Source organism: Ruditapes philippinarum, unplaced genomic scaffold (genome assembly GCF_026571515.1).
Source record: "Ruditapes philippinarum isolate M1 unplaced genomic scaffold, ASM2657151v2 ctg6246_1_1_1_1, whole genome shotgun sequence".
Taxonomy (NCBI): Eukaryota; Metazoa; Mollusca; class Bivalvia; order Venerida; family Veneridae; genus Ruditapes; species Ruditapes philippinarum.
The window spans coordinates 37,394-53,767 of NW_026859027.1; the positions used below are offsets into that span (position 1 = coordinate 37,394).

Here is a 16,374-nt window from a genome sequence, read left to right on the forward strand (position 1 = left end):
GAATATTAACCAAAAGCGAATATGGAAATCTGAAGGCATATCTTATGAATTAATCAATTTGATCTTCAGTAATATTAAAATAAAATGACAGATCAATCATAATTGAGAAAAAAGTGTCTCCAAATATCTTTATATTTTGATATCAAACAACAGTCAAACAAACATTTATAGTTACCTTTTAAAATCTGTAGAATTATATCGTTTCATATGTCGGTGTTCTTGGTCACCCTGTCGGAATATTTCAGATTTAATAAACAAGGTTGACATACAAGATATAAAAAAGTGTTTAGGTCACAACAAGTGTTCAAATAAAATCGATATGCCTTTTCATTTTAGGGTCATGCTCCTTTTAGGGTCATGCTCCTAGAACCACATGGAACCATCGATCCCTTAACCGGTCATAAAAACGGTGATTTTCGTTAAAAATAAACGCCATGTCAGATGAATAACTAGATAAACATTATTCTGTTATAAAATTTATTCTATTCTTTTTGTTTCTTGATGTTATAGCTAGAGAGTCTTAGTACCTACCCTATATACTTACGTATTGACGATACAACTAGCAAACAACGTCATCCTACGGTGTAAAGTTATCGTTCTTTTGCAAAATTTTGGTTGCAATATGTTTGTTTGTGTGTCTGTGTATTTCTCTCTTTTTCTTCGTCTTGTACTTGGCATATTGTCTGACGAAAATGTGCAATTCCGTTCCTGCAGCTGTTTCGAGAAGAAATTGAGGTAGGGCAAATACCGAAACCGTTGGACGGTAGATTTGTATCAGCTTTTACATATGATTCAATCCGAATAAGGCTTATTTGTGCAAAACAAAATTCATAGTAGAATAAAGTCAGATTCACTGTCGCAACCTTATGGCAATATGTCTGTATTTGCATTGATTTATCTATATCAACAGAGGTCAATTTCCTACATTCACATAATCAAATTTATAACATTTCCAGTCATGTTTGTAATAAATAGGTTGATAGCATTAATCTAAGATAGGTTTTAACGATTTTTGATAATCTAAATGTTGCGTATTATAATTATAATTGATAAAAGAAATTATATAAAGCATTGACTTTGAATGGTGTCTGTTACATTGTATTCCAAAAAGATTACCATCAATGTATCCGATATGACTATGTTTTATAGACATATTTACCTATTTGTGCACTAATTTCGTGTTGTGATAAGTTACTACTTTGAATAACAAATTACTTGAATAAAGAATGATTCATTTTTAGAATTATTCAAATAGTTCACCCATTCAGTAGATTTTTTTTGTATATTATGATACGAACAACCTAACAACATACCTTTTTACCATTTAATTAGATTTTCAAAGGCATGATACAATGTGGGCAATCCGGAATATTATTATACTACGAAATTCTTGTAAAAAAGCACGGTTAGAAGCTAGAGCCTCGTATTAACGCAACAGGATAAATTTTCGATAATTAGATAAAGAATAACGAAGAAAATACAAGTCATTTATCATCATTATACTTTGTAATATGAGTCCAGGAAACAAATAATGTCATCCAATATGATCAGTCATTTAAGTTTTTCAGGCTGTTGCTTCACAAATACGATAGGCGTCTCTTAATATATATTAATCTATATATTACATACCTATATTATATGATACTTATTATATACTTTATATATGCGCTTTCGTTAACATAATACACCATTTGTAACTATTCTTTTCTTCACCAAGCACGCAGAAAAGCAAGAAATGATAGGTCAAATAAAAAAATCATTCATTCAGAGTATATTTATTTACTGACAAATAAACGTAATTAAGCTTTAGGTAGAGAGTTCGAGTCCGAGTAAATAATCACTTATTTTAACATTATCTTAAGTACCCTACTTAATTACAGTCAGGAGTAGCAATTTGAAACAAGCATAGCTGACATGACTCACTTAAAACATGATTTTCTTTTTAAGTCAATCTGATAACGTATTGACAGACTGGATTGATGTATTATTTTATTGTTGGTATAAAGACTTATTTCTGCGAATTTGTGATCATAAAATATCTTAACATTTCAGTTTATCTCACTCAATTATGTCTAAAAGAAGACTCGTTAGTGTTTAATCGTATCTAAAATGTAAAAGACTTACAGTAAACCACTTTTTGTGAACATATCGTAAATCAATAGACATAATTATAAAACCTCAGTAGAATTAAATACCCTGTATAGAAGGATGCCTTGTGACAGAAAAGTTATTATATCTTAAGAACATTGTATCATAAAATTTGCAAATGAGTCCCAAACGTAATTCATTGCGTTGAAATAGGATAAAACAGACATATCTAAGTGTAACATTTGTATGTAATTGTTTGCAATACATTTAACTCAAGAATGACAAGTAAGAATACTGGTAATCTGTAAGTGTAAGCTTTAAGTGTCTTCAAATGTAATTAAGCGTTATTTCGTTTTTCTATTTGTAAAAATTACTAATAACTACAAATGTCACATCTTGCTGATCATTGTTTTTCTTCTTTTTTTATCAAAATTTTGAAGAAAAAAATGATTGAAAAAAATATTTTATCTAATGTAATTGAATGGTACGCAATAATGACAAATAATAATAATTAAAATAAAAGGAGCCGTCATATTTAATGCGGCATGATTTCATTTTTTCATTTTCAAAATAACTAATAATTAAAAATGTCACATCTTGTTCATGATTGTTTTGTTTCCAATTCGCATTAAGCTGAGAATAAAAGTATAGAAGTATTGTGGCTATATAACATGTCAAATGATAGTGTCAGTCTAATTTGTGTCAGTGTTTTAGTTGTGGGGTTATCTTAACAGACTTTTATAATTATTGTTCTTACTAATGGTTACTTATCTTTCAAAAACGAAGATAGTATATAAATAACACATGGGTTTGTGGGTAACAGTAAAAATATCATCCCGAGGAAAATACTGTTACCCGAACAATTACTGTGATGATCTGAATTTGTCAACTAAATCTAACTGTAACAAAACTAAGCCAAGAGAAGCAATAACTAAACTGTCCTTACCTTGCAAGTTTTAAGTGCACTGTTGGCCTACTTGAGAAGCTGTTTTTCTTTTATTCTTTAGGCAAGTGATGATATCTACCAGTCATAAACATAAAATAAGCTGTGTTTTATTCAGAAAACAAAACACTAACCCATTTATAAGGTTATGATCTGTGAAATCTGATCCTTCTGCATCCAGAATATTCTTCGCATGGTTTTTGACAAAGTGCATTTAGAAAATAACAATGATATCCTACAGATGTATGTCCACAAACTCTATCTGTAACGTTTTACAGGTTAAAATTGTTAAATTATCCTTTGTTGCATGCTTTTATTGTCTGCATGTTCCAGTTTGACAAAATTATTTACATTACAGTTACTTCCGTTGAAAACGGATGTTTCCTGTTGACTATTCAACAAAAAGATATTTAATACGCGAAAGGGACTCTAGGGTGCAAAGAACTAAATTTTATCAGAGTAATATACGAGTTACTTCGACGATGCCCTATAGTCGAAAATATGAATGAATCGAGAAAAAATGGCGGCCATTTCATTTCATTTTATTTAGAAAATAGACCACGTGACCAGATTTTATACTGTTAAAAATACTGTTACCTATGTAACAGTACAAAATTCGTAGTCACGTGGTACACTTGCATTAACAGTAAGAATAACTCCCAGAGGCCTATGGGAAACTAACATTACGAAAAAAGTGAGGGGTAATAATAAAATTTATTACCTGTAAAATGTGTGTAACAAACTATGGTAGTCTCATATAACTCCTTTAACTAGAATGTCCATTTGAAAGCATGTATTGTAAATTTCACTATATTTGTGTATTAGGTGTACATGACTGTGAATGAGACTCTTATAAACTAATCATTGGTCGGGTAAAGAATGACATTACTTTAAAAAGGAAACCAACCAGAATGTTAAACCAATATTTTATGTTACACATATTAAAAGGATTTCACTATCAACATTTTTTGTATCACTAATCCCTCTTGCAAAACGTTTGTATTCATAACGTATCCCTAATGCGAACATGTTCATATTAAGTAATTCTTAAACATTTTCCATATTGCTTTCTTTAAAAACAAAACTCTATCATAAAAAAGTACTAAATCTTCGACGTAAGTACTGATTCAAAATGTGTCTCTTTCGAAAAATTGTGATTCGCTCAAATGCTTAACAATAAATTTGAAATACGTATTTCACCAAGAAACCTTTTAGCAATGACCAGTATTGCATAATATTTGCAGTTTCCATTTAAGTTCAAAGATTATTTTACGGCATAAAAACTATATGCTTAATTAAATTTTGTATTTAAACTGAAATACAGTTCGGGATGATTATATCATTGCTACATAGTTCATGTTAAATTCAATATTATATTTTAGACAAACCAAACAAAATAAGTTATATGTTTAATTAGAGTTTGAATCATTCCAGTATATAATTGAAACTGAAATTTAGAAATGATCGACGACACCCTGAGGCTTTTAGTAAATTAACGGTTCATTGTGTTTTATTTTGAAACACTATTATATGACAAGATGTTTATTTAGACAGTTTGGTTTTCCATACAATTAATACTATTTACAGTATTATGGGCAGACATTTGCAAACCATCGGACACATAAATCTTCTGCAAAAAGTGTACAACGATTGACTGCAGTTATTTTATTGAACAGCTTTTTATGAGAAAACTCCAGCAGTGTTCAGCAACATTACGATACCTATATAATGTCTTTAAGAAAATTATATCAAATTAACATCGACTGAAAACAAATTAGTGTTAGCATTTACACTTGATTACTACCATGGCTACATTAACTATCAACATCATCCAAACGTTCAAAAAATGAACGAATTTATTGGTAATTAAAGATTTAATAAGATTTAAGTGAAGTTTATGTTTTGGGTTATCTATAGGTCGAATCAACAATTCATTTTTAGATAAAATACAGTTTACATAGCAAGCACGGCGTTCTGCTCTGAAGAGATAAACTGTATATTAATATAATGTGTTATATAAAAATCAATTTTCAGGGTCGCAAAAATAGATATTCTGCACCTGAAAAAAACGTGTGCAAGTAGGCCTAATAAACAATAACTGTCAGTGATAACAAATCATTGATAACACTTAGGCATGTTAACAACACGCAGAAATACAATAACAAAAAAAATTTGCGCAGATATTATGTTAAATTTGCATATTATATATATGTCTGAACCTTTCTCAGAAAACTTAGAAACGTGAAGTTTCAAATGTGCACTAGGAAATTCTCCAAGAGTCTCCATTATTGTATTACACTGTTTGTGGGTAGTCCTAGACAAAATAAATCAATACATGTACTTTGCTTACATTCCCCGTATACAGTATATCACCTACATATGTGTTTGGATAAACACATATGACATTCAATTTTCGTCCATTGATCAATATATGATTTATTCGCCTTTTAAATGTTTACGATTTATATACGTATGTTTCATTTAATCTATTTAAAGTTTAGCGAATTTTCATTTTGGACGGATGGTCACTAAAAATGGGCGAATCGTAATGGTGCGAAAAAAATGGGCGAATCGTAATGATCCGAATCTTCAGTGAGACGAATCGTTATTGACAATATGGCTGCCAAAACGAAAGTAGACTTTGGTGGTGAAAATAATGAACTATTGCAAGAGGCAGATTTTAAAGTATTGATGAAACATAAAACTGAATTTTTAGATTTAGTGACTTTTGTGGAAACCCAGAAGTTGGTCGCTATCACCATTTCCAATTGTAATGCAATGTATAATTATTCTTTCACAGACGCACAAGTTCAACGCAGAAGAAACATGGCGTTTGTTTTTTACAAGACGTTGTTTGAGATTGAAATATTAAAACATTTTTTCATGGAAGGGGTTTTACCTGATGGAATGGAAGCGCAAAAAAGAACAGCAGTGCTTACTTCCTTAAAATTTCTGGCGAAATACCTGACAGGTAGGCTAATATCATATATTTTTTTTTGGTTCAAGTCTGACTTGAAATTGAATCAAGAAAGTATAGATCTAGGGACTTATTTGGCAAATTAACTCACATATGTTTATATTTTATACACAGAGACTATCGAATGAGTGTAGGCACTATGCTGAACTTATTGAACAAGTAAAATTTGATATATAGCAAGTGTCATGGGCTGAGAAAAATGTGTAGCCTGACTGGGACTCGAACCCGGGACCATTCCGCATATTCCTTACTGTGGCTCTACTGACTGGCCGCATATATGCGGCTTCTTACACATAAGTGAACAGTTCTGAACCGTTAACTGTGACATACTCCTCTGCAATATTGAAATTGGTCCTTGAATTACAGATCAATGAAATTAAACTCTGAGCTACATTTTATATTCAGTCATCATGTCCCCCGCTTGTCATAGGGTGAGAAAAATGTGCAGCCTGACCAGGACTCGAACCGGGAACTCTTGGAATACTGTCCTGCAGCTTTACCGACTGAGCTATCTGGCCGCTTACACATATTCTCCCCTAATTATAGTGAACAGTACTGAACCCTTGGGCCTTTTCACTCAAAGATTTTTAACTTCAATGTATGCATGACAGCACATGACAAAATACTGACAGTATGTGGGTTATATAGAAAATATAGAGTAAGAGTATACCCAAAATAAAACTGTTTAATGTAGAAAGGTACTGGTTAGGGACCATCAACCGGACATTATTTGAACTTTTTTCCATGTAAATGTCTTTATTTAAAAGCTAGAGATTCAAAGATTGTACACCTAGGTTCCCCTCCTAACTAACAAACTGCTTTTTTTATTTATGTTTATGTTGACACTTAATTTGAGTCCTGTTGAGGAGGGTATACAAATTACCTAAATTATCAATCCTACAGTACCAGAATCATAAAAGGCCTTGTATTGAATGATAATAGGTAAAAAAATGAAAATAATAAAGGCTTTATTTAACGTGGCTACAATTTGCCAAAACTATTTTCCATATGTACTTCAAGACATGACACAAGTAGATGTATACAAAACAAAATTTAGTTAACCAAGTTCCAGATTTTATTTTTGGCCAGACTATACGAAGAATATGGAGAGCTGTCCTCACCCCCTCGTCGGAGTCCGCATCCAGATTTCAGATTAAAGTTTTAGTGCAGTAAAATATATTTCACTATAACTTTCATTTCTTATCAATGATCCAATGATATGTTAGATAACATTACTATACTTCTTAAAGTGAATATCATTTTAAACTTGAAATGGTCATTTTTTACTTTATTACATACCCATGGCAATATTAACAATGGTGTACAGTTGTGCATATTAGGGCTTCACGGGACGCAGAATTCTGCGTCCCTATACGCATAAATTTTGACATGTACGCATGTAAGTTATCCACTTGCATCCAAGTGTACGCACAAATATAATCCTAGACAATAGAAATTATTGTTTCTGACCCCATATGATTTTATCTCTTTCTTCTCAAAGCTCGCAAAATTCCAGTTAAAATCTAATACAGCGAGCAGAAAATGCTGGCATTTGTTCATTTCGGAAGTTAACATAATTGAAATCTACTGTGCATGCTATTGGCAAGTGCCCCTGCAGAAACTGATGACGTTTACTGTGCAAGCTACAGTAACTGATGAGGTTAACCATAAAATCTATTTTAGATAGCTGTTTTGGGTTTTTCTGTAGCTATATTAAGACAGACTTTTTACAATACTAGGCAATTACTATTGGTTAGCGTATCCAATGTCAATCTACTGGTTCGGCAAATGAATTTTGTATAACAAAAAAGGCTGTGGTTTTTGCAAACTTATTTTTATAGTGTTATAGAAATTAAGACACTAGGTATGTCAATTATCATTGATGTAATAAATATAATGGTTTCGGCAAACTTAATTTATGAGAGGTGCAAAGAGGTTTAGTCGGCCTTGTGTTTACATATGATATTTTTTAAAAACGCAACATATTTGTGTGTTTTCTAGTACAGCTAAAATATTAACAGATAATCATCAGAACAGTTTCCATTCTGTTAGTGTAATCACCTTATTCCACTCCAGCCACTCAAAGACTATATTTAAGCCTGGGAAATTGAACATAATATTATTGTAAAGGGCTATAATAAAAACCAAACTAATTTATTATAATAAAGTGATAACAGATATATTAAAAATCATGTACTACTCATGAAAACAGTACAATATACATGCATATCTCTTACAAGGTAAATAAATGATTTTGTGAATGAGCAAAACTGACTGGTCTTCATAGTCTTTTTCAGTGAATATAATTTTGAACCCCTAAAATATAGCCATGGACCCGGACATTTCTAGGCTGTGCATCCACTGGACCCCTAAAATATCAAAGAGATGTAAAACCCTGGCATATATTTTAGCATCACATCATTTTAGTTAAACATAGTGTAAAGTCACTTTTGGCACATCAATGAAAAATGAGTTCAGTCTTTTGGGTTCTGTATTCCAAGAAATTATTTCACACTTTTTAAGTAAGCATTTTTTGCAGAGGATACATTTCCATGAATTTAAGTAACCGCCAAAAAGTTGCATGTTAAAAAATTGTGAACATTTGTAGCTTCAACCGCATAGATTATCATTATGTCATTATGAAGTACTATGATGTAGCATGCATAACTTTTACTTATGCTTGACTGTCATACAGGTCTCAAGGGATATAAAGGCCAATCATCAAACAAGGGCTTATTTAACTTGACTTCATGATTTTAAATACAAATAAACATTATTATAAAATATTATTTTGCCCAAAGGCTGGCAATTGTTATAAATTTATTCAACTTGTTCAATAAATACACACATTCAGTATTCTCTATTTATCAAATTTGCTGCAGCTTTATTGTGTTGCCTCTACGGAGTAGTGGCGACAAATAAGGATTACTCCTTACAGTCGTCTGTCCATCCGTCCGTCAAAAATTTGTCCAGACTACTCCTCATAAACTACGGGTGCAATTTCATCCAAACTTTACAGGAATGATCAGTACCAAGTCTAGTTGTGCATATTGTCAGCATTTTCCAGTTCAATGATTTTTGTAAGAGTTATGGCCCTTTAATAATTTTTATTTTTAAAGTTTGTCCGGACTACTTCTCTTATACCACTAACGCAATTTCAATGAAACTTTACAGGATTGATCTGTAGCTCAAGTCCTTGCGCATATTGCATGGGTTTATCGGTTGAATGATTTTTGGCCGAGTTATGGCCCTTTGATAAAAAGGTGTTTTTTTCTGGGACTGTTGCAAGATACACAAAAGATTGTCCGGACCACTCCTCATAAACTACTGGTGCAATTTTATCCAAACTTTACGGGAATTATCAGTACCAAGTCTAGTTGTACACTGTCTGTCTGTCTGTCTGTCATAAAACTTGTCCGCACTACTCCTCATAAACTACTGGGGCAATTTCATCCTAACTTTACAGGAATTTATGTCCGCACTACTCTGATCACTTCTCCATCTGTCACAAAACTTGTCCCAACATGAAATTGGCCATCATGAGGTGACACATGTGATCACTGATTGCTCTTGTATTAATTGTTGTATATGTATTCATGTTATGCTTGAACTTAACATAATGCAGGCCCATACTTTGAAATTGAGTTATTCAAATAATCTTCAGATCTTTGACACACAGTCACCAATGAAGAGCTTTATAATTTTTTTTATGCCCCCTGGCATATAGTGATTGAACCGTCCGTCCGTCCGTCCGTTTGTCCATACGAGGTTAACCTAGAACGGCAAGTTGGATTTTTCTGAAGTTCTACCTATACCAATGGCTTCTAAGTTTACACACTTACTAATCAATACAAAGTACATGATCTGGGCAAGTTTCATAACTCTGGCTTTCATATTTACCAAGTTATTGCCCTTTTCAGCACTTAGAAAATGAATAATGGTTAACTCAAAAACGGCAAGTTGGAAATATCTTACGTTCTATTAACACTGATGGCTTTATAATTTCCACACTTACTAAACAATACAAAGCACATGATATTGCCGAGTTATATAACTGTGTCATCCATATTTCCAAGTTATTTCCCTTTTTTCACTTAATAGTTTTTTTTTTCACTTTTCACAAAATAGGGCCTTGTCTGGTTTACCTATTTCGGCAAGTTGGATTTATCTTAAATTTCTCCTAATTGGTTAATTTCTTTACTGATAGTAGGTGGATACCTTTGATGGTCCTCTAATTTTTTTGAGTAAGTGGTCTCTAGGGTAAAGGTCAAGGTCACTGGTTTGAAAAATAAATATAAACCTTTTTGCTCATACAGCCTTTATTTTTTTAGTTGATGTCTTAGTTTAATACAAACACCTCCTTCTTTTGGTGTAGTATTGGGTCATTTGGGTCAAGGTCAATGTTACCAATGTCAAGGTCACCAATGTTAAAAATAGATTTTTACATTTTAACAGGTGTATTGACCTTATTCTATAGACAGATGTTATTTATAATTGATAGAAACATAAACTTTGATGGAGTTAGTGGTCATTGGGTCAAGGTCACCAGTGCTAAAAATAGATTTTTACACATTTGCTCATACAGCCTTTAAAAAGTGACAGATATATTTTATATTTGGTAGGAAGATAACTTGCACGGTATTCATCCTATTGATTGGGGTAGGGATCAGTGGGTCAAGGTCACTTGTGCTAAAAATAGATTTTTACACTTTTGCCCATACAGCCTTTATTTATTGACAGTTGTATTTCATGTTTGGTAGGAAGATATTTTGCATGGTATTCTTCCTTTAGATGGAGTAAGGGGTCAGTTGGGTCAAGGTCACAAGTGCTAAAAATAGATTTTTACACTTTTGCCCATACAGCCTTTATTTATCGACAGTATTTTTCATATTTGGTAGGAAGATAACTTACATTGTATTCTTCTTTTGGATATAGTTAGGGGTCAGTTTGGTCAAGGTCACCAATGCTCAAAATAGATTTTTACACTTTTGCCCATAGTATTGCAGCCTTAATTTAATGACATGTATTTCATATTTGGAAGGAAGATAACTTGCATGAAGTTGAATATTTTTCAACTTCACTAGTCAGAGCAATGACTTGGCAACTTATATTTTTCACAATTACAAAATGCCATGGCTTTGTCAAGCTAAAAAACTTGTGATTATAATTTTTTGGTGATTTTTCTGTCCATAACTGAGTGAATGGGTAAACATTTTTTGAAGTATTGCTACTGACAAGAATCTGAGCCGGGGGCATTTGTGTTTAACAAACACGTTCTTGTTTCATTTGATAATTATAAAAATGAAAGCTTTGCTCTTGTTTGTGAATGGTTCTTGTTTGTGAATGGCTCTTGTTTGTGGTGGCTGTTTGTGGTGGCTCTTGTTTAAGAATAAAATTATTGTTGTTCATGATAAGTGATATATAGCATGATTGAACTTAAATTTGATTTTTCTTCCTTTTCAGACTATGATCATGACAAGGAAGTTTTGCAGAAATATTCTGATGGAAGTGTCAGTGAGGTTGAATGGGCAAGCATTCTTGCTGCCCATTTGCTTAAGAAACTTGCACCTAAGAGGAAAACAATTTTAAGTGATGATGGATATGCCAAGTTACAAGGCTGTCCCTGTAAATGTGGAACAATACTTGACTTTGGAGACACAAGTCTTGGTAAGGATAATTTTTTGACAGCATGCTAATTTAAGATAATGAAGGAGTAAAGTGGATTTATCATGTTAATAAGCTTTATTGCACATACAGCAGCAACTGAATTATGATATTGAAATTATTCTTTAAGTTGCACACTCATGTATACCACTATGATATTTTTATTAGTTTGATATTTAGCCATCTCATAATAGGCAGTTTCAGAGCAACAATTTGCTAGTTTCATTTTGAGCATAGAGATAGGCACAAAATGCATTTTTTGTCAAGCCAACTGCTCAATATTGAAAGCAATTTACATATTTACATTTAATGTTGTTTTTAGAGTGAAGGTTTTAAAGAAAAAGTTCTAGCTATGGCTACAGACATGTTATTGATCCCATTGGTATCCCCACCTCATTATTGAACCTTTTTTTTGGGTTGCCTGAGCTAGCTAAGAATGATAATACTAGGATCAATGAATGTCCACCAAATCATCTATATTTAGATCATGAACACGCTATCATTTACACTTTGGAAGCTACTGCTTAAGTCCAAATATCATAGGAATTTGTCAGAAATATTGTTAGATTGATTTTAGCTCAAGTTGTAAAATTGGTCGGTAAAAAATTAGGTTACAGTAACACTGTCCAAGTAATCCAAAAACAGTGTTAACACTCTAGATGTCACATTTTAGTCCAAATATCTTAGAATTATATCATCTTGCCTGGGATAAAAACTAGGTCACACAGCTGTTACAGAAAACCCTACTTAACACTTTAGAGGTAATATATTCTGGAAATTTATTTGAAACAATATTTTGTTGGTTTTTAGCAAATATTTGAATGGCTAAAATCTAGACCACAGAGCCCAATGAGGAACATTTGCACTACTTTAGATTAAGTTGAATTAAAGGCCCATTTATGATGCATCAGAAAATTTAATGCTTCTCAAAAATTTTCAATATATGGTTTCTTGTTATAGTTTTCAAGTACCTACTCATTTGCCAAATTCATGCAACTTTTGCATTTATGGTTCTGTTGGCAATAAGTATAATTACTGTTAATTAGTGTTTTGTATTGAAGTCAAATATTATTTTGTGACCTTCACAAAAACAAAACAGTTAACATGCCCTTATGATATTATACAAACACTATTAAACACGTTTGACATTTCTAAAGAGTAAAAATGAAATATTGATTACTGAGACATAATGTGCCTTTAAGCCTATAGATTTATTTTTATCATTCATAGTTAACAACATTTATTATGCATCCGCACAACAAAGTTGTAAGGGGGTAATACTGGAGTCAGGTTGGCCGCCTGGCCGTGTGTGGTTTTTCCTTGTCCGTCCAATAACTTAAGATTCCTTTGACCCACAGTCTGAATATTTGGTATTGTGATTGGTCATAATAAGTAGATGACCTCAAATGATTTTTAGGTCACCAGATTAAAGGTCAAGGTGACAGGCGCCTTGACTTCAAAAAGATGGTCCACCCAATAACTTAAGAATCCTTTGACCCACAGTCTTCATATTTGGCATGTAGGTTAGTCATGACCATTGATGACCCCTAAAGATTTTTAGGTCAAAGGTCAAGTTCATAGGGGCCTTTTCTTCAAATAGCTTGTCCTCTCTATTGCTTGAGAATGCTTTTGTCGACAGTTTTCATATTTATACCCCCGCACAACAAAGTTGTAAGGGGGGTATACTGGAATCAGCTTGTCCGTCCGTCCGTTGGCTGTCCGTCCGTCCGTCGGTTTTTTCTTGTCCGCCCAATAACTTAAGATTCCTTTGACCCTTAGTCTTCATATTTGGCATTGAGGTAAGTCATGATTAGTAGATGACCCCTATTGATTTTGAGGTCACTAGGTCAAAGGTCAAGGTCACAGGGGCCTTGACTTCTAAAAGCTTGTCCGCCCAATAACTTAAGATTCCTTTGACCTACAGTTGTCATATTTGGCATGGAGGTTAGTCATGATTAGTAGATTACCCCTAATTGATTTTGAGGTCACCAGGTCAAAGGTCAAGGTCACAGGGGCCTTGACTTCAAAAAGCTTGTCCGCCCAATAACTTAAGATTCCTTTGACCCATAGTCTTCATATTTGGCATTGAGGTTAGTCATGATTAGTAGATGACCCTTATTAATTTTGAGGTCACCAGGTCAAAGGTCAAGGTCTCAGGTGCCTTGACTTCAAAAAGCTTGTCAGCCCAATAACTTAAGATTCCTTTGACCCATAGTCTTCATATTTGGCATTGAGGTTAGTCATGATTAGTAGATGCCCCCTATTGACTTTGAGGTCACCAGGTCAAAGGTCAAGGTCACAGGGGCCTTGACTTCAAAAAGCTTGTCCGCCCAATAACTTAAGATTCCTTTGACCGACAGTCTTCATATTTGGAATGGAGGTCAGTCATGATTAGTGGATGACCCCTATTGATTTTGAGGTCACCAGGTCAAAGGTCAAGGTCACAGGGACTTTGACTTCAAAAAGTTTGTCTGCCTAATATCTTTAGATTCCTTTGACCCACAGTCTTCATATTTGGCATGGATGTTGATCATGATTAGTAGATGACCCCTTTTGATTTTGCGGTCACTGGATCAAAGGTCAAGGTCATATGGACTTTGACTTCAAAAAGTTTGTCCGCCCAATAACTTAAGATTCCTTTGACCCACAGTCTTCATATTTTGCATGGATGTTGATCATGACTATAAGGTGACCCCTATTGATTTTGAGATCACTGGGTCAAAGGTCAAGGTCACAGGGACCTTGACAAATAAAAAGCTTTTCTTCTCAATTGCTAAAGAATGTCCTGTCCGCAATGTATTGATTTTGACATTTTCACATTTGAAGCATGTAGAAACTAGAATACATAACTTAGCAATGCACTGGCTTAGTAACCTCAGATTTGGCAGGGAGGTTGTCCTTGAGCTTTAAATGGCCACTGTTGATTCTGACAAAGTGGTATGTGGGGGGGGGGTATTCTCGCCATGATAGTGGCAGTTTTAGTTGGTATTGAGGTTAGTTTTGAATAGTAGATGACCCCTACTGATTCTGATGTCACTAGGTTGAAGGTCAAGGTCACAGGGGCCTTGATAAGATAAAAGCTTGTTTATCCAATAATTTTAGATCGCTTAGACCCACAGTCTTTCTATTTGGCATGGACGATGGACATGACCATAAGATGACCCCTATTGATTTTGAGGTCACTGGGTCAAAGGTGAAGGTCATAGGGGCCTATACTTCAAAAACCTTGTCCACTCAATTGCTTTAGAATGCTTTGGTGGACAGTCTTCATATTTAGTATTGAGGTTGGTTATGACTAGCAGATGATCTCTATTGATTCTGAGGTCATTAGGTCAAGGTCAAGGTCAGAAAAGCCTTGAATTAAAAAAGCTTGTCGACGGAATAACTAAAGAATCCCTTGACCCACAGATTTCCTATCTGACATGTAGGTTAATCATGACCATAAGGTGACCCCTATAGATTTTAAGGTCATAGGTCAAGGTTTGAAGGGCCTTGACTAGATAAAGCTTGTCCGCCCAATAACTTAAGAATCCTTTTCCAGGTCACAGGAACTTTTACTACAATAATTTTGTCAGCTGAAATGCTTGATAATAATTGTCCATTTTGACATTTTCACATTTGAAGTATTTAAAAATGTTCTCGTGTATTCATCATAAAACATTCCAAGGCAAAGCTGCATGAATGGAGGGAGGGGTATTCAAGTCACGCAGTGGCAGTTCAGTTTTGAGGTCAATAGGTCAAAAGTAAAGGTCACTTTTATCTTTGCCACTAAAAACATGTAGGATACATAACTTAACAATGCACTGGCATACTATCCACAGATTTGACAGGGAGGTTGTCCTTAAGTTCTAAATGACCTTTGTTGATTCTGACAAAGTGGCATGCAGTCGTATTCATACCATGACAGTGGCAGTTCTAGTTGTTTCTTGTTATTAAGAGCCTAAAAAAGACAAAGAAATATAAGGGCCATTTTTGCCCTCTTTTTTATTGTTGAAGTTACTCTCCCACACAGATTAGGTCTAAAAATTGTCAACATATTTGTATACAGTTATTAGATATGTATAGAAGTAAAATTTGAAGTTTTCCTGAGATAACTGACCTTACGGTTGTTATGTTTCACTTGACACATATATAAACAACCCTTTTATTACACATGTTACAGATGTTTATTGGACCCCCTTTGTATAGGAGAGTAGCTTTAAAAGAATAGTGTTCATGTTTCACATATCAGTGATGCTAAATGTTTTATTTTTTTCAGGTAATCCTAGTGTTTGGCACGGGAGTGTAGACACTATTTGCAACGGTAATATCGTAATAGACATAGATCATACAACTACTGCTACAGAAATGAACATTTCAGTGGAAAAGGAGAGCAGAATTTCTCATCAACGTCAGATACTTGCTGAATCAATTGTTACAAGTTTTGCTATTAAAAGACCTGCTCCTTTGATTTCTATCTCAAGAAATCAGATACAGTTATTCATGTATATTCCAGATTCTGATATTCTTTTGGAAGGAGCACCTGTTATCCTTACTGTTGATAATCAGTTTCAATTAAAAGCGGTATTGTTTGTTTGGCTGCTTCTAAACTACAATGTTTTCAAAGAGGACTTAAGTAAAACAATAAGGAGTGGAATGCCAGTATCTAATTTCAAGACATTGGTGGGAGATAAGCTGGGATGTATGAATCTGATAAATTCAC

At 33.6% G+C, this 16,374-nt stretch overlaps 1 protein-coding gene across 1 annotated transcript; it reads left to right on the plus strand.

Moving 5' to 3' along the window:
- Positions 1-5,638: 5,638 nt before the first annotated feature.
- LOC132754940 (uncharacterized) lies at positions 5,639-16,353 on the plus strand (the record flags this gene model as incomplete). Its single annotated transcript, XM_060745693.1, has 3 exons — positions 5,639-6,002; positions 11,472-11,675; positions 15,931-16,353. Coding segments are annotated over exons 1-3 (982 nt in total), but the record flags the coding sequence as incomplete, so codon positions are not given.
- Between the last annotated feature and the right edge of the window lie 21 nt (positions 16,354-16,374).